At 40.6% G+C, this 27,697-nt stretch overlaps 1 protein-coding gene across 6 annotated transcripts in view; it reads right to left on the bottom strand.

Annotated features, from left to right (window-relative positions):
- The window catches only part of LOC137634686 (protein abrupt-like), a 310,294-nt gene that overhangs the window by 174,729 nt on the left and 107,868 nt on the right, over nucleotides 1–27,697 (bottom strand). For all 6 annotated transcript variants that reach the window (XM_068367165.1, XM_068367169.1, XM_068367170.1 and 3 more), the window contains exon 4: nucleotides 18,045–18,137. In XM_068367165.1, the coding sequence (XP_068223266.1) occupies nucleotides 18,045–18,137 (93 nt within the window). The remainder of the gene's footprint in view (nucleotides 1–18,044; nucleotides 18,138–27,697) is intronic.

The raw sequence follows: 27,697 nt of genomic DNA, 5'->3' as shown, positions 1-27,697 counted from the left end.
ACCAGAGAATTATTATTCTCAGTTGTGGACATAATCACACTTCCTGTAGCATTGGTAACTATGGTACCAAGCTATGGAGCAAGCATTAACTTTGTAAGGAAAGCAACATCACAGTCTCATTCACTGCGGAGATCTTTGTCTCCAGAAGATTAAAAGACCGAAGTCTATAAAAGGAGGGTTAAAATTGAGGTACACTACTTTTATTTTGTACAGTAAGTCCATTGAAAGGAAAGGCAAAAAGGAACAGCAGTCTTTTATTGTTTCCAAAAGATGCGTATATGTAACATTAATCAGTTGTAACATTATATGCAGTAGATATATACAGAAAACCGGAGTTTTCCGACCCCAAAATCATGCAACAAAGTAGTAAAATAGTAACACTAATGATGTGTGAAAAAATATCACCTTTGACTCTTTATAATATTAAATAGTACATTGAAAAGAGGAACATGAGTCCCTTGCACAATGTAAACTGAGAAGTCCCAACCATACAGTCTATAAGTGTCTATATACAACACTTTAAAAAGCTGGTTTAATCACACTACCAGCAGCACGCACAAAGTGTTTCCTTTAAAAAGTTGACCGCCTTTAAAGGTCTGACTCTTGGATAGGTAGGATTAAGTCTCTCCACGGGGCACAGAGAAGGGCCCTTCTGTAGTGCTACAACTTTCCAGGGATTCTAGTGTATCTGGGAAGTTAGTTTTTTTGCCCAGAATGCAGGACCTGGATAAAGATTTACTTCTCCCGAATCCGCAAATTCAATGTGGCCATCATCCCTTGAAAGGGCCACAATCTCACTGACTCTAGCACCAGAAGTCATAGCAAGCAAAAGATAGATTTTTTTGTAAGATCCCTCAGAGAGGCAGAGTCATTATCTATTTAAGAGGCAAAGTGCAAGATTTTATCCAACTACCCTGATATCGCCTTGGGAGGAGCATTAGGTTTCAGTTTAGCACAAGCCTTCCGGATCTTATTGAATAGCTCGCTATCGAGTTCGATATCAAAAGCATACGCGATCGGTCTAGTTAGTGCCGACTTACATGAGGCAATGGTTGTAGAGCCTAGACCTTGATCGTGTAGTGAAATGAAGAAATACATAGAAATAGAGGAGGGCTGATGACTTTTCACGAACGCAACCCATTTTTTCCAGGAAGACAAATATTGTCGTTTTGTGGTGTTGGACTTGTACTCTTCTATGAAGACAATTCTTTCCCTTGTAACTCCGAATTTTCTTAGAGCTGTGAGGGCGAGAAAATCATTAGCCGAAGGGTTTATGTTATCCAAGAGGAAGCGTTGACAGTTGTCTGATGAATAACCTGGGACAGCACTGGAGATGGTAGAGATCTGGAGGGGTTTGAGTTCCAGAACAAGAGGGTACCAATTGCTCTTGGGCCACTTGGGAGCCACCAGAGCTCCTGTTCCCTTGAAAGTCCGCAGTTTGTTCAGTACTTTCAGTAGAAGGTTGATTGGAGGGAAAAGGTAGAAGAAAAGACAACTGGTTCCAATCCAGAGACATGAATCCACTCCTGTAGCTTCCGGGTCCAAGTTTGATGCTACATATCGGGGAAGTTTTTTGTTGACACTCGTCACAAAAAGATCGAGTTGCAGTCCCGGGACTTGCTCTAGAATGAAACAGATTTCATGTTTAGAGATCAATTTCGTTTCCTGAGGCTTGGATCTCGACAGGGCGTCCGCCGTCACAATGCGAACCCCTTCGAGGTAAACTGCTGAAACATCCCGTTTCCTCGTTTTTGCTAAAGAGAGAAGGGCTGGGATTACACGGTTAATCTGAGGAGATCTGGAGCCCTGTCTGTTGACAGTGCACTAATGTGTTGTTGTCGATGACCAATTTGATATGTGATTTCGTCTTCAGGAATAGTCTCTTAAGAGCCAGAAACACTGCCATAGCCTCCATAACATTGATGTGAAACTTCTGAAATGCGATCGACCACTGACCTTGCATTTCTTGGAAGAGGAGTGTCCTCCCCAACATTGTTCCGAGGCGTCCGAGTGAATAGTCACGGATGGAGGAGGGTACTGAGGAGGGACGTCGTTCGATACTCTTGGGAGTGGACTACGGCTTGAGCTGCTTCCACAGTAAGGCCGGGGTTTCGTGACAAAGATCTCTCCAACCCCAAGATCCTTTCTTGTCGTCTGGTGAGTACTTTTGAACGATGTAGGCACCTGACCGAGTTTGCGATTTCCTTTCTCTTGCCCTGTGGTAGAGAGAGGGTGTGTGACTGTAGATTCCAGTGAAGTCCTAGCCACTGGAATTTCCGAGCTGAAGATAGCCTAGACTTCTCGGGGTTGATTTGGAAGCCCAGAGATTGTAGGAAGTTCATGACTGCTTAGGCTGTTTGAAGACATTCCGACTTCGTTGCAGTCCAGACTAACCAGTCGTCCAGGTACACCATCACCTGAAGGCCTCGGTTCCGAAGTTGTTGGAAAATGGCCTCGACTAGTTTCGTGAAAATCCTTGGAGCTATACTGAGCCCAAAGGGTATGCCTTTGAATATGTAGGCCTTACTTGCCAGTCTGAAACCAAGGTAGGGGGAGAAGCGCCGACCTATCGGAAGATGCCAATAGGCATCGGTAAGATCTACGGAGACTGTGTAGGCCCCCTGGGGTAGTAGGGTCCATAATTGTGAGATAATTAGCATCTGGAACTTGTCATTCAGAATGAATTTGTTTAGTGGGAACAAGTCCAGAATAGTTTGAAGTGTTCCAATCTTTCGTGAGGCACGTGGAATAGCCGCGCTTGAAAGTCCATGGATTATGTGTAACGGATGACTCCCTCGCGTAGAAGTTCCTGAACGTAATCCTTCAAAATGGGGGTTGTGGGTTGAAAGAACCTCTTGAACTGGACTGGTTTCTGTCTCCAATTCCAGCCTAGCCTTTCTGAGACTATGCTGTGAGCCTAAGGATCAAACTCCCATTGATCCCTGAACAGGTGAAGTCGTCCCCTTAACGAAAGCTCCTCATTTTTGTTGCGAAGGACCTGCAACTTTAGACATCTTATCTCTAGTTTGACCGCCTCTTCCAGGTCTTCCCGTTACCGGAACTCTTCCTATGAGCTTTGGCAAGGTGAAACGTGGTGGTAGCTTTCTCATACACCGTGTTGAAGGCTGGAGAATGCGAAAAGTACTGCTGGGGGATCATGTACACAGTCTGAGGAATGGCGGCAACTGAGGCTGTCACGACAGGAAAGGATTTCCTTCCTTTGAAGTGACTTCAGGGCTTCATGCCCTTGGGTTGAGGTCCTTCATTGATGTAAATTTTTGTTTAGAGGATAACACACTTGTTGAGTGGTGACAAGTCCAGAATGACTCTGAGTTTGTCCGAGTCCTTCTTGGGAACACAAAACAGCCTTCCCTGGAATTTAATGGCCTTTGCCCTCCTTATTACCCGTTTGCTCAATAGTTCTAGGGTATATTCTTCCCGTAAGGGGGTGGAGTGTTGGAAGAATTGATGAAATGATGGTGGAACCTTGCTCCAGCTCCATCCAAGTCCGTTCTTGATTAGGCTGTGGGCCCAAGGATCGAAGGTCCAACGATCCTGAAATTGTTGGCGCCTCCCTCCTACCTGAAGCATCTCATTGCTTCTGTTTTCCGGAGGATTCAACTCCTTGACCGCGTCCTCCCCTACCTCCCTTACCTCGTGAGGGGTGTTTTGAGGAGCCCCGTCTGGAGCCGCTACCTTTGGGACGAAAGGTAGTGGTCTGCCTCTTAAACGCAGAGTTGAATGCTGGTGACTGGGCAACCAGCTGTGGAGGTACGGTAAGTGGTTTGCGGTTGAGCAACCACTTGGGGCACCGCGGTCATGGTGACTGTGGGATGTTGTTGCTTGGCAGGCCGAGAGGGTAGTCTAAGTCTCTTAGTCTTCTTAGGCTGGGGACCCTCATCCGGGGAAGACTTCCTTTTGGATGACATGCCCCACTTCTGGAGAAGGTTCCTATTCTCTGTGGCGGCTTTGTCAACTACCTCCTTGACCACTTCCTTTGGGAAGAGGTCTTTACCCCAGATATTGGAAGCTATCAGCTTCCTGGGTTCGTGTTTTACAGTTGCTGTAGCAAACATGAACTCTCTGCATGCCCTCCTGGCTTTGAAAAAGCCATACAGGTCTTTTACCAAGGTAGCCATGTGCATTTTGGCCATGACCATGTTCATATCTGGGGTGCTCTTCAAGACTGCACATATCTCCGTACAGTTCTGTAGGGATAGAGATGCCGCTAGTATTTCTTTCGTTTCTTGCTCCCTACGCAAGAGAAAGTCTGACAGCTTTGGGAGATTCTCGTAGAACTGTCGTCCAGCGATATCTGCCTCCAACTTCCCAACTGAGACGTTAAGGTGGACTTCTTTCCAATCCTTATCCTCCATGGGCAGGGCTAATGACAGAGGTCTACATTCATCCAGTGTAGGACAAGGTATGCCTGCCTCTACTGCCTAGACAACAGCTTTAAGAGCCTTCGATGTAAAGGGTAAGGCTATTGAAGCTGGAGCAAGAAAGGTAGGATGTTTCTTGCTGAGGGCAGACACCTTAAAATTTGTGTAGCCCATGTTCTTCAGGCTGCTTGACAAAAGAGCCTCAGCCTTCTCATGGTTGAATACTATGACCTCCTTGGGTTCCGTCTCTTCCTTCGACGCTGGTTCCAGCTTCAGCCAAATGAAGCAGTCTGGGTAAGCATTGAAGCTTGGCCAGAACTGAATGTCATCAATAGGGACGGCTCCCAACTTCTTCGAAATCCAGAGTTTGCCGTTGGTGATCGGCATATACCCGCATGTCTCAAGGGATTAGTTTCCGAGCAGGGTGGGAGGTCTTGGACTCTAAGTATCTTGTGAGACCCACGGGAAGTGGAGAGTCGAGCTTCATGGAGCTGTCTTTCAAGTTTCGCTTTGTTTGCGAATGCTCTCCATTAGAGCCGTAAGATTGGCCAGTACAGTGATACCTCGGTACTCGACCATAATCCGTTCGAGATCCGTGTTCGACCTCCGATTTGTTCGAGTACCGAATTTTTTTTCCCCATAAGAAATAATGGTATATATTCTATTCCGTTCCCAAGCACTCGAACAGGCCCAAAATATTAATAAAACGTGTACCTAAACAACAATAATTATCTAAATGTGTATGAAATTGGTCAGAAAATCCTATAAAACAATTTTAAACCATTTACTGTACTAAAATAAAACAATTTTAAACCATTTTCTGTACTGTAGTGAACATACCTTTGAGCAGCGGTTCGATGGCATACAGGGATGGATGTGGAGAGGATGGAAGGGGGAGGTTACTGCTTGGAAGGAGAGTCCCCTTCCATGATGTGGCGGGGTAGTTCTCCTTCAGGAGTTGTTTCTCTCTCCAATGAAAGGGTGGGCAGATCTATTTCAGGGGTTTCTTCTCTTCTTTGTCTCTTCTTTGGAGGAGAAACAGGCTTTGATGTAGCAGCTTTCTTTTCTTTTGTGAAAAACTGGTCTATTGTTAATTGTTTCTTCCTCCTCTGCAGTATTCTTCAAAAATGATACATGACACTATCATTAAACATATGCACTGCCCGGTTTGCTACTGCAATTTCTGGGTGGTATTTTTCAGCAAAAGCCTGCACATCTGCCCACTTGGAACAAATTTCATTGATGAGAGAACTTGGAACATCCTCCCTTACCTCATCCTCTTCTGAAGATTCCTGCTCCACAATCAGATCCTGCTGCTGTTGTTGTTGCAGGTGCAACAATTCCTCCACAGTCAACTCGGTAGAATGGCTTTCTACAAGCTCATCAATATCATCCTTGTCGACCTCAAGCCCCAAACTCCTGCCCATGACAACAATTTCCTCAACGACATCAGTGTCATCAGAAATTACAGGGGTAGCAGTGCTTGGACCCGCCTCTGGTTGGAAACCTTCAAACTCCCTCTCTGTGACACATGATGGCCACAGCTTACGCCAGGCAGAGTTCAATGTCCTATAGGTCACACCTCGCCAAGCTTGGTCAATCATGTTAACAGAGTTGAGGATGCTGAAGTGTTCCTTCCAGAATTCCTTTAGGGTCAACTTCGTGTCACTGGTCACTTCAAAACACTTTCTGAAAAGGGCCTTGGTATAGAGTTTTTTGAAGTTTGAAATGACCTGTTGGTCCATGGGCTGGAGTATGGGAGTAGTATTGGGGGGCAAGAATTTGATTTTGATAAAGCTGTATTCTTCTTTCAAGTCATCCTCGAGACCTGGAGGATGTGCAGGAGCATTGTCCATAACCAGAAGACATTTCATTGGCAAGCTCTTTTCAATGAGGTAAGCCTTAACCTGGGGGGCAAACACTTCGTTTATCCACTCAGTAAAGAATTGTCTTGTGACCCAAGATTTAGTGTTCGAGCGCCACATAACTGGTAGTGCACTTTTACAAATATTATTTCGTTTGAACACCCGGGGGTTGTCCGAGTGGTACACTAACAAGGGTTTGATCTTGCAATCGCCACTTGCATTTGCACACAGCAACAATGTTAGCCTATCTTTCATTGGCTTGTGACCTGGCATCTTCGTCTCGTCCTTGGTAATGTACGTATTGGCTGGCATTTTCTTCCAAAATAACCCAGTCTCATCACAATTAAAGACTTGTTGTGCGATCAAATTTTGTTCATTTATGTACCGATCGAATTCCCCCACGTATTTATCGGCTGCAATTTGATCCGAACTAGCTGCCTCCCCATGCCTAGTAACACGATGAATACCTGTTCTATTACGAAACTTTTCAAACCAACCCCTGCTCGCTTTAAATGTAAATGAATCACTTTCACTGGTACTCGGACTTTTCTTCACTAATTCTTCATAGATATGCAACGCTTTTTCACAAATGAACGCTTCACTAACACTTTCCCCGGCCAACTGTTTTTCTTTAATAAATATTAAAAGCAACTTTTCCATCTCCTCAATCACTTGTGGCCTTTGCTTAGTTACCGCCGTAACTCCCGTTGCAACATTCGCCTTCTTAATCATTTCTTTATGCTTTAAAAACGTAGAAATGGTCGACTTCGCCATTCCGTATTCTACCGCTAAATCGGACACTCGTACACCATTCTCATATTTCGCTATAATTTCCTTCTTCAACTCGATCGTTGTTCGCACTGTTTTCCTCTTCTCCTTCCCCTTAACACTCATTACTTTCTTGGGACTCATTATGAAAGCTAAAAAAGCAATTAAAAGCACTGAAAATCACTAAATCACAACGAATGCTGATCGCGCGTTGTCTGAGTGACGCTCTCGAGAGAACTGATGCTTCCCGAACAAGCGAGAGTGGCCGAGATGGCGCGATCATCACAAAGCCCATGCGGTCGTCACGTGTTCGGCTGGTCGAGTACCGAATTTTTGGTCGAGCACCGCAGCAAAAATTTCTCGAAAATTTTGGTCGAACTCCGAATTGTTCGAGTATAGAGTCGTTCGACTACCGAGGTATCACTGTACCTGTCTCACGTCGTCTGATGGAGGGGCAGATGTTGAGCGTAACGGCTCCAGTGCCGGCACCGATGGAAGGGACTCCGACTCAACTTCATCATCTTCCATGGGAGTCAGTGTAGACTCCTCCTCGTGATCTTCCTTGAGAAGATCCTTCTCAGTGTCCGAGGACACTTCAGACATTCTTTCCTCTTGGTGGATGTCCATACCTTGTAATGCGTCACTGACTTCCGTCTCGACGGCAATCTGGACACATGGTATTTCAGGTCGCGCCTGGAGTATGATAGCTTCAATACCCACTTTAGGGAACAGCAAGTTGCGCATCCTTTCGTTAGGAAGGTACGGTCCCGTCGAGTTCTTTTGGAACCCACGTACCCATCTACGCAGCTTTACTCGTGCTGCATCCCTTGACTCCGCTGACTTGGGTTCGTCAAAACTTTCAGTAACCAAGGTCCAGCATATGTTGCAGCCTCGGGGGTCCTAGTACCGTAGGGCTTCTTTAGTGGTAGTGCAGGGGGCATGAGACCTACACCCTTTGTGGACGCAAAAGTCCTTACTCCTGATGTTGCAGAAGATGACTTCGCATTTCACTAGGTCCTCCTGTAAAGAGAGGAAAATTAAATGAGTATGCGATTGTTCATCTCACCTGATAAACAAATATGTAAAATATTACTATTAATATTTCAACCATTATAGCTTAGGATAGTCAAGCCAGAAAGGAACTAGGAAAGACACATACTTGTGTTTCCTGTCCGGCCAATTGCTGTGACCTTCCCCAAAATTAAAGCCATAGAGTCTTCCTATTCAGGAAACCCAAGGGAAGGGTTCTAACCCCTAGGGGGTAGATAAGTGTATCTTAACACTGACCCTTCTTTAGGTCTTTAATATTGTGGGGTAAATTATTAACTGATTGGCTATCAGTGTATTGAAAAAAATCTTTTCTTTTGATATAGGATTGGTCTCAACAATATACTGTGCAAGGATATACAAGGTATGTTGGAAAATAACTATTGTATAATATATACTATAGTTTTCTGTCTGCAGTATAATCTATGCTGCAAATATACTGACTACTGTATAATCATATACTGTAGTTCAGCCGGAATGTTGCCGGCTGGGCTAGCACTTGGGGGCATGATCCAGTTAGCATATCGCCTGCTGGTTATTACCTGGCGGCACTGGTCCAGCCGGGCCGACTGGGTTAGTACCTGGCGGTACTAGCTGACAGAGAGAGAGAAAGCATGGAGTGAAGGGCTACCTTATTAAATGTTTATTAACCATAAATAAGGGTGTAAGTACTTAATCTTACTGCCTTCCTCCGGAATGAAGGTTCAAATGGAAGAGGAGAATGTATCATTCAAGCTTCCATCCAGCCACAAAAACTGTTGCCGGTCACTGCCTGCTTTGGGGATTTGGATGGCAATCCAAGAGAGGACTGTCTAGACAGTAAAGGGGTCTCTCACCGGCAGCAGTCACAGCCGGCACAACCTTTCCCGGAGCCTTGCATCCATAAGGGAAAGACTGAGCGACTATACAGCTGCTTATGTAGGAGCCCAGCCAGCACCACAACCTACCCGGCAAGCAGTGAGATTGTAAGACGACGGCGCCATCCTAGGTGGAGAAGAATATCTATTATCTATTCTTCAGCCTTGGGTCTGCCGAAACAGGACTAATCTTCTAGACCGGAGGGGAGAAGGTGGCGGCATCAAACAGCCACTTCAAGCGCAGCTTAGGGAGGCATAGCCTTCTATGCCGGCAGCTGTGAGCCGGCAGGGGAGTGACTACTCACCCTGCTGTTTGGCCGCCAGCAAAAAGACTGAATACTCTGAGGTTCTGTCGAAAACCAAAGCCAGGCTATTCGCCGGCAAGGGTAAGAGACAGAGAACACTAGCCTAGTCAAGCCGGAGTGTCTACTCTATGGCAAGACCAAGATAGGGTTGTCGCCTATGGCGGCACTCAGAGGGAAGGAGGGATTACCCTTAAATCTCCACAGGAGACGAGTATCGAGTATATAATAATTCTAGGAGATATCTATCTCCTAATGAATAGATAAAACGATACACGAGGGTAAACTAGGAACCTGTATGAAAGTATACTGAAGCGCATAGGATAGGTAGCCTAGCGCGAGGCGAGATTTCGGTTGCCTAAATCGCCGAAACTCTAACGTATACGATCGACATAAGGAAGAGGAAATATATGCATAATTATATAAATCTTTCCTAGTATAATTGTGTTCAAATAGCTTTCATAATTTATTCATGCTATTACAACCGGAAGTGTCGTTCTGCTAACTAAATAACACATGCGTCATGAACGACAGCGCCCAAGGCGCCTCCAGTGATCGGCCAAGCTCCGAACACTTAAAATTACTCTTATTTCTCTGTGAAGCAGGAGCTAAAAATTATACACTGTAAAGATTAAATACTCAACTTTCCAGAGGCAGAAGCAGCTGGCAATTGCATGATAAATCCTCAATCAATCGATCACAAACGTCAGAGCAACAGGGAAAACCACCGTGCGAATTCGCTACAAAAATACCAATAAGCCCCATCTTGGATACTCATAACTGTTTTTGCCAATATTCCCCCTCAAAACGAAAACGCTATCCGTGATGAAGATTGCTATGTGTCGTGTCAAGATATACGTCCCGATATTATGCGATATCCTTAAGAGAAATTTTAAGGATATTTGCACCAGGAGTTAGAATTCTGGAGACCTAAAGGTCAATGCTCTGAGAATATCACTGTAGCCAAATATCCCTTAGAAAGCTACTTATAGGAACATTCCATCAGGACATGGCCTGAGCCCAAAAAGTAAATACTGCCCAATAGTTTTAATTTGGTTTCTACAATAGTTTATAATCATATGTACATTGTACAGAACAATTGCACATATGTACACTATGTATTGAACACAGTAAGGTTACAGTACATTATTGTGCTAAGGTAAAGTTTACGGAGTCATCATCATCCCCTTTTTTATTATTATTATTACTTGCTAAGCTACAACCCTATTTGGAAAAGCAAGATGCTATAAGCCCAGGGGCCGCAAGAGCAGAAAATAGCCCAGTGAGGAAAGGAAACAAGGGAAAATGAAATATTTTAGGAATAGTAACATTTAAATAAATATTTCCTATAAAAACTATGAAAACTTTAACAAAACAAGAGGAAGAGAAATGAGATAGAATAGTGTGCTCTAGTGTACCCTTAAGCAAGAGAACTCTAACCCAAGACAGTGGAAGACTATGGAACAGAGGCTATGACACTACCCAAGACTAGAGAACGGTGGTTTGATTTTGGAGTGTCCTTCTCCTAGAAGAGCTGCTTACCATAGCTAATGAGTCTCTTCTACCCTTACCAAGAGGAAAGTAGCCACTGGACGATAACAGTGCATTAGTTAACCCCTTGGGTGAAGAATTGTTTGGTAATCTCCGAGTTGTCAGATGTATGAGGACAGAGGAGAATCTGTAAAGAATAGGCCAGACTATTCGGTTTATGTGTGGGCGAAAGGGAAAGTGAACCGTAACTAGAGAGAAGGATCCAACGTAGTACTGTCTGGCCAGTCAAAGGACCCCATAACTCTCTCGTGGCAGTATCTCAAAGGGTGGCCAACCTAGTACCTACTACCTTACTGTTCTGTATAGCAAAAGTTCCTATCTAGTAATACTGTACTGTAACCTAATACTCACTGATACTGTTACTGTACATATTCAGTAAAGCTCAACTGTACTTTACTGTAAATGTTCGGTGTTTTTGCTCTGATGACCGTAGCCTACGCCGCTTATCTAAAAGCATGACGCAACTTATGTGTTGTCTCTTGCGCAGTATGTTATCTATACTTTCTTAAACAAAAATATAGCTTACTTTATAATCTAATAACTTGAATATCTGGATAACGGTTTCTTATAAATAGATAAACAAAAACTGTGCATTCGATCACTTTTCAACCGCTGATCTCTCTCTCTCTTTTTTAGGAACTTGTTTGCATCATTGTTTTCTTGTATACATGGCATAGTGTAGGTACCGATAACCTGCAAATTTGGACAACCACCACTACCGCCTTCTCTTGGCAAATAATGTACACATTCCTAGTTGTCCAAAACAAGTGATCATATCAGCAGATCTGATCACTGCACCCAAAATACTTAGCTTGATGAAATATACCCAAAATTTAAAACCAAAGCACATAAATGTTTTATTAACCCTTTCACTGCGGAGAACGATTTTACTCCACACCATGTAAGAAATTTCAAGCTTAGCGCATTTTGTTGACAATTTATCGGGCTTCTACATGCTGCCATCTGTTGCCGATTTTATGAACTACCCACTCTTTGAAGCTCTCGTCATTCTTTTCCCATTCACGCGATGATTTTGATATTTTTTTATTTTTACCTTGTGTTAACATGAAATTATGATATATATTCATGTTTTTTCAATATAAATCAATATTATTCATAGAGTTATCGTTATATCATGCTTTCCAAAGTTCGTTTACCGTAAGTAAAAGTTTGTTTACATTAGAGCTGAACAGTTGCCATGACAACTACAAAGATAAAAACGTATTTTGCAGTATTGGGTGTTCAAAATGTGACAGATAATGGTGTTTTCAGACAGTATAGAAATTTACTCAATTAAATGAATAATAGCCAAATAAAAAACACATTCACGAGAAAAGAAGTTTCTTGTCCTAATTCTGAAGATTAGTCTACATTCCTCAGCTGACGTTCAGTCTGTTAGTTGCCTATCGGTCCCTTCATTTGTTAACAGCATAATTTATTGGTACGAGTTGTAAGTAAAGATATAATTTGTTAATAAATGCTTGTTTCACAGTATCATAAATTTCATATATAGTTGTAAATTATAGTATTATTATACTATTAGCAAAACATTCGATATTGCTCTGCTTTTATCAGTCAGCTGACTTTGTCCTTTTAATTTTTCCCTTTAACTCTGGGTTGAAGAATTATTTTTTTTTTCTTTTATGTGTGATATGTCCTCTACTTCTCGGCAAGTATCTTTAAAAGAAACAGTATGTAAATATAAAGTGAAGCTTCATTAAAAAAAGGAGTGACAAAAATAGACAAGCAATGTGTTCATGTGGAATGCAATAAGTATATGAGGGAAGTTGATAGGTTTGATCAGCTATGCTCAACCTATGCTTACAAAAAAAAAAGTCAGAAATGGTACTAACCCATTTGGCATTGTTTCATTGAAACAGCATTAGTAGACTCAGACATATGCTACAACATTCAGAATCCCACTGCTAAGTTGGATCAGAAAATATTCAGGGAAAAAAATATTAACGCTATGTTAGAAGGGTATAAGCGGAGCAAAACTCAAAGAAAGGGTAGATTTTCAAATGCAATGGAATCTAGACTAACTGAAAGGCATTTTCAAGCTCAATATGATAACAAAAAACATAAACCCCAATGTATTATATGCTCTATCTTGCCAAATAATTACTTGATGAAAGGTGAAGGCAAATGTAAAAGAAAGCAAACAACCTATTTTTGTGATCAAATTGTTGAAAAGCCCCCTCTTTGTATCATTTCATGTTTTGAGACATAAATACCCATAACGTGTACAAAAAGCATTACCAATGTGAAAAATAATCATACGAGTCAATGGTAAATTGGGTGAAGGATTTTATATTAGTGGAATTGATTAAATTATCTTTGGAAAGGAATTTTTGTGATTTTTCTTAATTTTTACCCTTTTATCAAAGAATTTAAGGCATACAGAGATAAACCCAGGTGAATATATTGTTAAATCCTGAAAACAGAAAGGTTATAGAACACAAAAAAACTTAGTTTCATTAAATTTTGAGCAATTTGCCTTTTTTAGTTAAAATGTGCACAAAGCTGTGCAACATCCATATTTGAATATCCGCAGCGAAAGGGTTAAAGCACAATTAACTATTTAAATAGTATTTTCTAAAAAGCAATAATGCTTCCAAAACCACATCAACAGAGAGAGAGAGAGAGAGAGAGAGAGAGAGAGAGAGAGAGAGAGAGAGAGAGAGAGAGAGAGAGAGAGAGTGTGTGTGTGTATTACCTTATTCTATGTTTGGGTTCCCCCAGGTCCCTCAGTGTGAGGCACCTAATATATCCACCAGAGAGTTGCTAATGCATCTTCCAGTGTATTTTGCATCTTCCAGTCTTGGATGGTCTGGGATGCATCTCAGGTATTTATCAAGCTTATTCTTAAACACATCTACGCTCACTCCTAATATGTTTCTTAGATGAGCTGGCAGTGCATTAAATAGTCTGCATTATCGATGTTGGTGCATAGTGGATTAATGTCCTGTGCGCCTTCCTTAGTTTTCTTGGTATAGTTTTGGGCACTATAAATCTACCTCGGCTTCCTCTTTCTGATAGTTTTAGCTCCATGATGTTTTCAGTAATTCCTTTGATTTGCTTCCATGCTTGTATTATCATGTAGCATTCTCTTCTTTCTAGACTGTACAATTCTAAAAATTGCAGTCTTTCCCAGTTGTCACGGTCCTTAACTTATTCTATTCCAGCATTAAAGGACCTTTGTACGCTCTCTATTTGTGCAATATCCTTTTGGTAGTGTGGGTACCATATCACATTGCATTACTTGAGTGTACTACGTACATAACTTTTATAAAGCATAATCATGTGTTCAGCTTTTCTTGTTTTAAAGTGTCTGAATAGCATTACCATTTTTGCTTTACATTTAGCCAACAGTGTTGCTAATTGGTCGCTGCATAACATATTCCTGTTTAACATTACAACAAGGTCTTTAATTGCTTCCTTGTTTGTGATTGTCTTGTTATTATGTACCCTGTATGCATAAACCATTCCTTCTCTGTTTCCATAATTTTTTTATTCAAATTTATCGGAGTTTAATACCATCCTATTTATCTCCGCCCATTCAAATATTTTGTTTAGATCCCTTTGTAATGAGTTTCTATCTTCATCACAAGTCTTTAACATTACAGTCTATGTCTGAGATCATAATAACAAACATCAGTGCAGCTAATACCGTACCGTGGCATGCCAGATATTACCTGGGCTTCATCTGATTTCTCGTCATTTGCAACCACTATCTGTTTTCTGTTTTGCAGGAATTCTTTTACCTATTTTCCTATCTTTCCCACAATATTATGCTTTCTCATTTTTTCTCTAATATATTATGGTCTACCTTGTCAAAGGCTTTTGAAAAATCTAGATAGATCACATCTGTGTCTTTTTCATTTATCATATTTTTGTATATGTTTCCATAGTGTGCTATCAGTTGGGTTTGTGTACTTTTTCCGGGCACAAAACCGTGTTGATCTATATTAAATAAATTATTTTTAACAAAATGATTAATTAAATTCTTTTGTATTACCCTTTCATACACTTTCATAAAGTGTAATGTTAGACTAACAGGTCTATTATAATTGCTTGCCTCTAGTCTTGATCCACTTTTGAAAATAGGGGTTATATATGCTAATTTATGTTTAACATATATCTCGCTCATATCTACAATTTGTCTTAGCAGTATTGCAAGCGGCTTCGCGGTCGTGTGTGCAGTTTATTTTTCAACAAAATCGCTTGAACTCCATCTGGTGCGGCCGCCGATCCATTTTTACTTTCGCTTATAGCCTGCACAATATCTTCTTCATTAATATCTATATCCGTTAGAAATTCAATATTTTCTTCTCTCATTTCTGTTTCATTATTCTCCTTCGCAATTCTTGGCGTGAATTCACTCTTATATTTTTCTGCTAATATGTTGCATATTTCCTTTTTTTTATTCGTTAACCGTCCTTCAATTCTTAGAGGGCCTATTTCTAATCTCCCTTTATTCATCTTTTTTGCATAGGAGTAAAGTACTTTGGGTTTTTTTTTTTATATTTTGAAGTCTCTTTTTTCATTTTCTTTCTATTATATAATCTTTTGTTCTGCATTTTCTATCTTACTTTTTATTTCCATCATTTTCCATATATTTTTTTCTTTTGCAAGATTTTTCTGAAATAAGATCCTTCAGTCTCTTGGTATGCATGTCTGATGTTTATTTTTTTTTTCGGTACATATTTTTCAACAATTTTCTCCAGTATTTTGTACAGTAAATCCATATTTATCTGTACATTGTCACTTACGAATATATTTTTCCAATCTTTGTTCAATTCTTCATTTATTTCTGACCATTTTATATTCTCACTAAAAAAATTATATTTTCCATATCCTTCCCTTCGTTTTGTGCTTTGTTTATCTCTGCGTACTTGCTTTGGAATGGACCATTAATTCTATGACATTGTAGTCTGAAATTCACGTGTTATACACTATTTCTTTAATATAATTCACCTCATTCACAAATACTAAATCTAGGACATTGTCCTTTCTTGTTGGAATGTGGTTTATTTGTTGCATATTATGTGCTAATAGTATATCTTGAAGTTTTTCAAATTGCCACTTATCTTCTGCGCTACTATTACTCTCTCTTTTATATATATATATATATATATATACATATATATATATATATATATATTATATATAAAACCACTTTCTTCTATCCGTTCTTTCCAATCCACGAAAGGAAAGTTAAAATATACGGATAGGAGTATATTCCAGTCTTTATGGTTTTTACATATATCATCTATTTTTTTCTATCATTATGTCAAACTCCTTAGTATTTGGGGGTCTGTAAACTACAATATTCACTAGTTTTTCATATTCAAATTCTACCGCAATCAATTCACATTCTGTGTTACTGTATTTTTCACAGACTTTTCCTTGATTTAAGTCTCTTCCATATATTGCGGTTCCCCCTTGATTCCTATTTCTTCTGTCTGATCTATATGTTTGGAAACCCTTTATCTGGTCATCACTGCCAGTCTCGTGGGAATACCATGTTCCACTTATATTTAATATATCTACTTTTTCAATTTGGGTTAGTTCTTCTAAGAACTCTATTTTCCTTATAGAGTTACTCGTGACTAAACCGTGTGCATTCATCACTATGATGGTTTGTGTTTCATCCCCGTTATCTAATATTGGTAATAATATGGATTCCCCCATGCTTCCTCCCTGTTCTGATATGATGTTCTTTTCTTCATTTCCAGGAATTCTGCCATTAAAAAATCCAACTTTTCTATTATATTTCCTCTTTCGTCTTCATATTTATTTTTGTGTGTATACCTGCAATTATCCCCATATCTGCACCAACCCCTGGCATTATAGATGCATTACTTGTAGTTGGGCTCTAATTGTGCATATTTGGGTTGAAAGGCATCATATCTTGGGGCCTTTTGTGCATAGTGCGGTATATACTCGACTTGTTTTTTTTCATACTAACTTTCATTTTTCTTTTCTGTTTGCTTTTGAGTTTTCTGACTTTCATTCATGGTTGCAGGATGCATATTTTGACAATTTTTGTTGAATTTGCATCCTTTTCCTTCTTTCAGGTTTTTGCATATTTTTGGATGGAGATCTCTGCATTCTCCATTTAAATATGCACTTTTACCATATATTTCATAATAATGGCATATGTTTGGATGCTTGTAGTAGCATCTTTCGCCAAATCAGCAATTCTCTTTTTTCAGTAAATTGCAGACTATATCTTTATTTTCTTTTTCTTGCTCTTTGCTCAAAGATTGTTGGTCCGGGTAGAGTCCCTTGGGTCTATTATTTGTTTCCATCTGATAATCTATTTCTTCGTAAGTATGCTGTTGAATGGCATCATATGCTGTATCATTGATTTCCTCTGCATCCTTACACATCCTATTCATTTTTCTCTTCTTCTTCTTCTTCATCTTCAACTACTTGCAGATTCAGTCTCGACTTAATTATATTTTCTATCCAGACTAAGCATGTTGAGCAGAATACCTTTGTGTCTTTATTATTTATTTTTTGTTGTACTTCAACGCAAGTAGGGTGTGTTGGTACATGACGTGCATCGCATTTCCTAATCAGTTGATGTGGATTAATAATGGAATACCACATCTTACATGTATTGCACCATTTTGGCATTCTTTTTCCCAATGCATCAATCAGCATATTCACCATATTGGACTTCTTATTGTTCTTTGATGGAAAGTGTTGATTGATGTAAACTTTCTTTATAAGTCTCTTTATTACCTGGATCTTCTTTGGAATTTTTTCTATTATTTTGATGAAGTTTTCCGCAGAACTGCTCCAGTTTGTTGGATCATATTGTTTCAATATGTTTGACAATATTTTTCCGTCACACTGGTTGGAGCTATTAGCGACCTCTATTATCAGACGGTCTAGTTCTTGTTGTGCCAACTCATGGAATTTACTCTTGCTGATTGTAGCAATGTCCCTCCATGCCTTGCCTGTGTTATAGAGCACCATCTTGTTCAGATTTTTAGTAATTCACAAGAAAACTATCCTATGCCGATGTTTTATCCCACTTTTCTGACCTCTAATCACCGACTATTCATGAAAACTTGTAGCTATATTGCACACGATAGCCTTTGTTATCGCGTTATATCAGCTTATTTCTCGGATCACACAAGTGGACTCACTCACCAGCATACAGTAACACTCGCACAGAGAGAGAGAGAGAGAGAGAGAGAGAGAGAGAGAGAGAGAGAATTTTTTCATACAGAACTATTAAAACTTCAGTTATCTTACCTGTGATAGGCCTTTGATCTTCAAAGCTTTGCCTAATTTAACAAGCTGTCCCAGTCGGCTGTGAGGAATATGGGCTTGCCCCCTATAAATGAACTGAAATAAAAAAAAAATATTCCTTCATGTGTACGTATACATATGTACGTGTATATATACATATATATATATATATATATATATATATATATATATATGTATATATATATATATATATATATATATATATATATATATATATATATATATATATCCTTTAAATGAATAATACACTACAGCAGTGAATGTTCTGTAATGTAACAATAATAATTATTTAGTAAAGAGCATTAAAATCTTATTTATTGATAGCTCACCTTTCACTCTCATCTCATATAAAATAAGCATTTCAATGTCCTGTACTACACTTAACTGTTGAGTATAAATATTAAAAGTTACTCTCGTCACTCAATGATGAAGTGCTTTACTGTATAATATTAATAACAATAAGAGAAAACAGAAAATAAATATACTCAATAACCTCATAGCCAACTCTAGCTACTTGGTGTTCATGCTACATAATACTTGTCAAATAAAGATATTACTAAAAAAAAAAGTTATAAAAAGATGCTGTAAAACATTACATAGTTCTGTGTAACATTATGCAAAATTTCATATATAATGTATATATCTTTCTCTCAAACAAAAGTGAATTTGAAGGAATAGAGCTTATTGTATCCAAGGCTTAGGCAATTATATTTTAGGCCAGTTCCACACATGCGGTTTAGAAATCAATGTGGCCCAATGAAGCCCTTCATAGGCGTGAGATAACTGTGTGGCAGAATAACCGTACGGTAGTAATTTCCAAACCAGATTAAAATACTTAAGAAGTTTATGATTCCTGTCATATGACAGGTTTTCACCCGTGCAGTAGCAATGGTTCAGTTGTTGCAGAGGGTAGGGGTTCCCAGTTCTGGAAAAAAGTGTGTGTGTGTGTGTGTGTGTGTGTGTGTAATATGGATTTTGGATGTCTCAAAAGATGTTTTAATCCATCCACGGAGACTCCATTTGCTCTTTGGTAGAGAGATTTAGTTTATGCATTACAAGAGTTTGTATGATTTTGTCCAACTTATTCTTGAACTCGTTTCCTGTGTTACTGTTTATTATATCTGCTGGTAGTCTATTCTAAGTATTTGCTATTTTGTATGTAAAGAAATTGCCATATTGAGTGGTGTTGTATCTTTTCAATTCCAGTTTGTATTCGTTACCTCTGGACTGATTTGTGTTAAGCGTGAATAGATTGTTGTAATCTGCATTTGTTATTCCTTAAAGAATTTTGAATGCCTCTGTTAACTGTCCCTTTAGTCATCAAGTTTATAGATCAAATAAGTTCAAACGTTACATTCTCTATCTAAAACCAAATTTCTTTAGTGTTGGAACTAGTTTGGTGGCACTAGCTTGTACCGCTTGCTGTCTATCTAAATCCTTCTGAATACTTGGAGCCCAGAATTGGACTCCATATTCTAGATGGGGTCTTACTAGTGATGTGTAGAGCTGTAGTACAGTGTCTTAGTTTCTGTATTTGAATTCTCTCTTTATGTAACCTCTTAGTTTTTGTGCTTTAGTTTCAGATTTTATACTTTATTTGGTGAATTTCAGATGGTGATAATAATACTGAAATCTTCCTCCTGGTCCACACTTTTTATTTCATTACCCAGCAGTGAGTAATCTGATTGTGTGTTAGTATAACCTCTGTGCATGACTTTACATTTCCCACAGTTGAAAGGCATATGCCATTACCTGGATCATTCTCCTAACTTTAGATCCTCTCTTGATGCTCCTATGTTTGCAGCATTTATGCCTAGTCTAGTATGGTTAGTAAATTTGGCTATTCTACTAGTTAATCTTAAATCTATACCATTGATGTATATCAGAAATAACAATGGGACAAGGACAAATCCATGAGGTACTCCGCTTGTAACCGCTGTCCACTATGAAGCTTCTCCATTGATTACAAATCTCTGTTTTCTCTTTGTTAGCCAATCTTTGATCCATTCTGCTGGCTTGTCAATGACGCCTAATGCTCTAATTTTGAACATTAATTTTTTTATGAGGAACTTTGTCAAAAGCCTTTTGAAAATCTAGTAGTATGATGTCTATTGCCCTGCTTATGTCATAAATGCTAAACATGGGGAAAATTTTGAAAAGATTTGTCACACAGGGTTTCTTTTGTCTAAAATCATGTTGGCTGTCTATCAGAAGACTTTTTCTCTATTGAATCTACTATAATTGATTCAAAAATCTTACAAGGTACTGAAGTTAGACACAAGTCTGTAGTTGCCATGTTCTTTTTTTGGTCCCTTCTTGTAGATTGGAGTAACATTGCTAGTTTCCATCCTTGTGGTGCCTTTCTTTTGAGGCTGTATATCAGAACAATTTGTAAAAGTGTGGGGTTATCTTTGCTTCTAGTTCTTTAATCTCTCTTGGATGAATATCATCTGGACCTGGTGGCTTAGACGTACCGAGTCCTTTCACTTTCTTTTTGATGTCATCTATTGTAGAGGCCATTCTATTTAATAGTTGTGGTCCTTCATATTCGATAGCTGGTTTGGGGGGGGGGGCTGTTGATTCTTCCCTAGTGAATAGTTGTGAAATATGCATTCATCATTTGGGCTTTTTCAAAATCATTTGTGATTACCCTTTGAGTCTCTTAATGGGCTAATGTTGTTTTTGATTGGTTTTCTAATGTTTACATACGCAAAACATTCTATTCAGTTTTCTTTACTAGCTGAAGCCACTCTTTTCTCTTCATTGATCTTGGCCTTCCTAACTAGTTTATCTACTTTCCAGCTTAACTTCCTGTGGTTGCAAATTTTATGAATTGAAGGCTGTGGACCCATTGATTTATGTTTCCTGTTCCTGCTTATTATTGTATTGGCTATTTCTTTGTTGAACCACTTCGGAGGAGTTCCATTTAGTAAAATTTTTCAATGTGGTATACATCTAGCCCTTTTTTCCTTGTACATTTCTATAAAGGAGACTCATTGTGTATCTATGTTTCCCATTTTGTCTTACTCTAAATTCTTGGTGTATTCCTTCAGTTTTATACAGTTACTCTGTCTGTAGTCTAGCTTTTTTTATAATTTTCCTTTCTTTTAGATGAGCAATATTTACCTGAAACCTAACTATTCTGTGGTTATTTTCAAAATATTTCCTCTGCTGAAAAACTGGATACTAAATTTTCTTTAATTCTTTGCACAATATCTTGTATGCTGTTTCCCCTTGTTGCTTTATTGACCCACTGATGGAGGAATTCATCATTGAAAAATTCTAATAGCCTTTGTCCCTCAGTGTTTGATGTAGAATTCATACTGTCCCAGTTTACTGCTGCATTGAAGTCTCCCATTAAGGCAGCTAGCTTATTGTTAACTTCTTGCCCCCCCCCCCCCAAAAAAAAAAAAAAAGAGAGAGAGAGAGAGAGTGAGTGTGTGTGTGTGTGCGCTTTTAGTCCATCCATAGACTCCATTTGCTCTTTGTTAGAGCAATTTTCTTTAAGCATTTGGAGTTCATATGATCTTGTCCAATTTATTCTTGAACTCGTTTAGCGTGTTACTGTTTACTACTTTTGCTGGAAGTCTATTTCAAGTATTTTCTATCTTGAACTCGTTTAGAGTGTTACTGTTTACTACTTCTGCTGGAAGTCTATTCCAAATATTTTCTATTTTGTATGTAAAGAAATTGCAATATTGAGTGGTGTTGTAACTTTTCCAATCCAGTTTGAATCCCTTATCTCTGGACTGATTAGTGCTACGCATGAATAGATTGTTGTAATCTACATTTGTTATTTCTTTAAGAATTTTGAATGCCTCTATTAACTGTCCCCTTATTCATCGAGTCTCTAGATCAAATAAGTTTAAACGTTCCGTCTTTCGTCTATATCCAAATTGCCCTAGTATTGGAACTAGTTTGGTAACCCTAGCTTGTACTGCTTCCAGTCTATCTATATCCTTCTGAATACTTGGATTCCAGATTAGACTCCATATTCTAGTTGGGGTCTTACTAATGATGAGTACTGTTGTAGTATAGTGTTTTTGTTTCTGTATTTGAATTGTCTCTACAGTATGTAACATATTAGTTTTTGTGCTTTCTTTTCAGCTTTTAATAATAACAATAATAATAAGTAATAAAATGCTCTGTTTGCTGAATTTCAAATTCAAATACTGAGATCTTCCTCCTGGTCCACACTTTCTATTTCATTACCTAGCAATGAGTAATCTGAGTTACTATAACCTATGTGCATGACTTTGAATTTCCGACAGTTATTATTATTATAATTATTATTATTATTATTACTTTATAAGCTACAAACCTAGTTGGAAAAGCAGGCTGCTATAAGCCCAGGGGCTCCAACACGGAAAATAGCCCCATGATGAAAGGAAGCAAAGAAAAATAAAATATTTTAAAACAGTAACACTAAAATAACAAATTTGGAAGTAATTTGTATTTTTCCTAGTATACAAACCTGGAGCTATTTATATGGTATACTTTCTGCTTAGCTAAAAGACGAGCCATGATAATTTTAGTGAGGGATAACTACCCCATCCGCTAGTTAGCGGGTGGGGGTGGGGTAGACTGGCTACCCCGCTCGCTCACACCTCTCGGCTGAGTAACCGGGCCAATTTGTATAAATAGCTCCAGGTTTGTATACAAGGAAAAATACAAATTACTTACAAGTTTGCTATTTGTTCCGGCGTAAATACAAACCCTACGCTGTTTATAGGGGTGACTTACTCTTATAAGGGAGTAACTCCTCACCAACTGACCTTGGTCATGACCTGGGGTCCTCTCTATTTTGATCTGTGATTGATAGTAGAAGGAACCCTACCCTTGCTAATATCAAGTGCCGATATGAGGTAATGCACTGATAGAGGCCTGCAGAAGCTTGTGTGTGAGTGGAACTAACAGTGTCGCTTGTCTTTAACAGAAACTCAAGTACAAAACCTATTGTTCTTAAGATTTACCCAATACCCTCCCTCTAAAAGGTATTGGGGATGTAACAAAGTATTATTCTATACTTAAGCAGCACAAGGAAAATGAGTTATCTACAGCGAGGTGAGGTCAGCTATGCTGAGGCTTGTGGAGCTGTTTTCCCCAGAGGGGAGAAGGTGAAAGGAAGAAAGGAGCCAGTCATTCTTACTCATTCACCCCAGACTAACCTGAGTAACCTCAGCCCTCAACCCTCTGCTACTTGTCCATCAAGGAGCCTGGGGTGTTTAGACCATTTGTTGTGCGACCACCACAGGACCGATGGAAAAGGTCTCCATGTTCCTGTGGGTTGCGTCTTTGTAGGTACTGTAGTAGGCCGTGAAGGTAGACAGATGCTTCCACATGCCCACTTATAATATCTGCAACACAGAGTAGTTTCTTGAACGCCAGGGATGTAGAAACGCCACTGACGTTACAAGCTCTGGGTCCTAGGATGGAGGAGGGTCTAGATTGAGAGAAAACTCAATAGCCTTCCGATCCCAGAGGGGAAGGAAATCCTTGTGATCTTCCCCATGAGGGTCAATAGTGCCGATACACGGGGGCGAGCTGGTGTCGTTCTTTTAAGTTAACACCACAGACATCTCACTGGGTAAAACCCCAGTTGAAAGGGTCTTTGATTTCCACATGAAGACTCTCTATCCGGAATGGGCTGCACCTAGGGTACAGCACACTTGGATTTTGAGTCTTGGCAATCAACTCGGGGTCGCCGCTGAGGATTACTTCTCCCCGTCTCCTAGAGTAGGAGACATCAGAAGATGGATCATATAACACACTAACTCTCTGGGTCAAAGCCCAAGTGAGTGGAAAGGGCCATCTTCCATGTAAGGAAGCGATCTGCTGCCTGGCATAAAGATTCATAGAAAGGGGCCTTCAGGGACTGAAGGACCCGAACCGCGTTCCCAGGAGGAGGTTGAGATCCAACGGGGGACAAGTTATCTCAAACTTTGTTTAAGTAAAGGCATCGAAGGAAGAGAATCCCCTCCCACGACATTAGTCACAAAAGACCGAACACTTCGCCTTAAAGACTGACGCTGAAAAGTGTCTGAGATGCCTAGACATCTTTTCCGCAACTCGTTGCGAAAGCCCTCTCTGAGAGAGGAGGTGTAGGAATACACAGGCGTGAAGTTGAAACAAAGTTACGGCTTTGAAAAGTGTTAGCATGTGGCTGCTTGGAAGATCGTGTCGTGGAGGAAGATTCCTCGGAACTCCGTCGGGAGCTGCAGGTCTGGGAATCCTTCTGTGTGATGCCATAGCGAAGCTATTGGAGTCATTGATAAGATCTTGCTTATCCTGACTTGACTGAGGACTTTCTCACCAGACTGACTGGGGGAAAAAGCATACAGCTATAAGCTGCCCTATCGATCTTGGAATACATCTTGTTCAAGGACCTGGTGAACGATCGAGAAGGACCCTGAAGTTCAGGGCCATTATGAGCATGACCATAGTCGGGGGACCTCACAAAGTTAAGACTTTGTTGGATACAAGATGATTCAAAGACACTAAGAGCTCACTATCTGAGTGGTACTGTTCAGATTATCTGCAAGCACATTCCTGTACCAGGAATGACACGAACAGATGGGGGCACCTCGCTGTCCTCTGTCCATCTGAGGCTTCCTACTGCTAGATGGATCTCTAAGAGAGGTGAATGCTGGTACCTTTCTGAATCGGGCCTACAGACGAGGATGGAATGGTGCGGCATATGCCCCTCCCCTCCCCCTCCTATTTTGTCCATTAAAGAGAGCATCAGATCCAGAGGGGAATCGAGAAGATAGGCCTCTTTTCAGAAGCTCCTGTCTGCCACCCACCATCCGTGGTTCGTCCAGTGGGGGGGGGGGAGATTGCATAGCAATAAACATTTTGAGGTGATGTCGAGACATGCAACTATTTGCACATTCTTGCAAGGAACAGGAGGAGCCTGTCCTCCCTCCAACTGCCACCAATCTAGTGGGGGTTGGCCATAGTCTATATTAACACTGATCGCTGATTTATTAGGGTTCCGATGATCGAAGAAACCATCTGGGTGTTGAAGGATTACTCAAGCTCAACATAATATTGTGGTCCCAACAATAGACTGTGATAGGAAACACGGAGTAAGTTAGAAAATAAGTATTAATGTATATTTGTATACTGTAGTTCAGCCGGCGCACTGCCGGGGTTAGGTTAGTGAGTAACTGATAGAGAGAGAAAGCATTAAGAAACGAGAGTTTCCTATCATTATTCTGGATTAGCACAACAATTGGAAGTGTAGGAGAACTACCAGGCCGCCTACTGTCTCCTTACCAGAATGAGAGTTCCAATGGAAGGGTTAAGAATCCATCTAATTCTGGCTTCCAACCATCCACAAAAGGCCTGCCGCTGGCTGTACTGCCGGCGGCAATGATTGTGGATGGCAGACTAAGAGAGGGCTGAGGACTTCTCAAAAGTATGTTAAGTTTCCCCCCGGCAGCCGTCAGGGCCGGCTCAATCTTCCCCCCGTGACATTCACTTCCGGTGAAGGAAGGATATAAGGGGAAAGGTGGCTGAGGTGGCTGGACTAACTGCCGCTGGCAGGGTACCAGCCGGTAACGCAGTCAACCTGGCAAGCCACGATGACTGTCAGAATACCTGTGAAAGAATGTTGCGACGGCTATGCCGTCACTAAGGACAGAAGGGGGGAAGGGAAGGGTCTTGTAGTTCACTGGGAAGAGAGGTGGCAACAGGTATGTCGCCTACCTACAACAGTGAACTGAGGAAGCAAGGCTTCCTGTGCTAACGACGTCGTCAGCGGCAGAGGCATGGTTCCTTTGTTGGCGACATCGTCGGCGGCAAGACAAGGGCACCTTGAGTTCGTCACTATCTAAATCAAAGCCAGAGCTTGACGGCAATGAAGAAGACAGTGGTTGCCACCTGTGGCGGTGGCGGCACTCAGGGAGGGAGGAAGGGTTTAGCCTCTTCTCTCTGAGAGAATGTATATCATACCTCATCCATAGATTCTAGAGAATGTAATTTCTCATCCGAATCAATAAAGAATGATAGGGTGAGGCTAAACATGGGGAATTATTTTACTAACATATATATGAGTGGGAGTAGTCTTGCTCTGGTAGGATCCCCGGCCAAGGTTTGGTACCGCCGGGGCTCCCGTCACATACATAGTAAAGTCACAAAATAGGAAGAGGAATAAAATTCATGTATGCACGATCACCACTTGTATAATTTGCCTAAATAGCTAACATTATAGCTTAATATCGGGAATGTTGCCTTACTGACTAACTAAAATGCAATAGTAACGGGCAACTGCAGTCGTAAAATGGCTGCCTCCGGTCAGGGCAAGGCTCACCTAAACACACTTAAATTATCGAAATTTAACAGTGAAAAAGGGAGACTAAAATTATACACAGGAAATAATTAATACTCAACTATCCAAAGGATGAAAATGCTGGAGATTGCAAGATGAATATTCCAAAAACTTGTAACACAACACCAGGTTAATAGGAGCACAACTCGCTTAGAGAGCTACAAGAAAAGGAATGGAGTCATAGTAGTAATGGAGAAGGAAGTCCATCGGGTACCTAGATGGCACGTAAGAAACTACGCAAATGGGTAAGAGGGTTCCAGAAGATCTCTCCGGGATGATACCTACCTAACGATAAGATGCGTAGCTTACTGTTCCCGAAAGCAAGTGGTGAAATAGTGGTGCCCCAGGCACGATTCGCACCTCCCTGCATCCAGATTACCATCGGGACGGAGGGCAGGAAGGCACCCCTGGAAGAAGATGACGATGTCATGTCGGAATTGCCTCCGTCTGTGCCGGCCCTAGAGCCGTTAATCTCGACGTCTTCACCTTCTACCCCTCTATTAGATAAAATGGGCCAGTTACTGGCCCATCTTACGGGTCTAATGGAAAATTTTCGGAAACAAGGCGAAACAAAGGAAGCGAAACTCAAGACAGAGCTCCGTGAAGCTCCACTCATCGCCTCCCGAGGGTCATTCAAGCTACCCAGAGACCAAGACCTCCCGGCATGCTCCAAAACCAATCCCTGGACGTACGCGGAGCTTATGCCGATATTAGACGGCAAACTCTACATCTCAAAGAAGATGGGAGCTGTTCCTTTACACGAAATCCAGTTTTGGCCAAGCTTTAATGCTTTCCTTGATTGCTTCATTCAACTGAAGCATGAACCAACGTCAGAAAAAGAAACGGAACCGAAGGAAGTCATGGTTCTCGACCATGATAAGGCACAGGATATCTTGTCAAGTAGCCTGAGAAAGGCGGGCTACTCGGTGTCGAAAGTGTTCACACTGAGTAAGAGACAACCTACCTTTCTTGCTCCTGCTTCAATAGCATTCCCCTTTACGAGGAAGGCATTTAAATTTGTTGCCAAGGCAGTGGAGGCAGGCAAACTATATCCTGCACTTGAGGAGTGCAAGTCTCTATCACTAGCCTTGCCCATGCAGGAGAAGTATTGGAAGGAAGTCCACTTGACCTTTTCAGTAGGGAAACTAGACGCGGACATCGCTGGACGACAGTTTAGCGAGAATCTCCCTAACCTTTCTGAGTTTCTTTAGTGCATGGAACTAGAGACGAAGGAGAGACTTGCGGCCTCCTTTTCCCTACAAAACTGCATAGAGATGTGTTCAGCCCATCGAAGTACCCCAGA

The sequence above is a fragment of the Palaemon carinicauda genome, chromosome 45, assembly GCF_036898095.1.
Source record: "Palaemon carinicauda isolate YSFRI2023 chromosome 45, ASM3689809v2, whole genome shotgun sequence".
NCBI lineage: Eukaryota > Metazoa > Arthropoda > Malacostraca > Decapoda > Palaemonidae > Palaemon > Palaemon carinicauda.
This window is presented reverse-complemented; position numbering and strand designations above follow the sequence as displayed.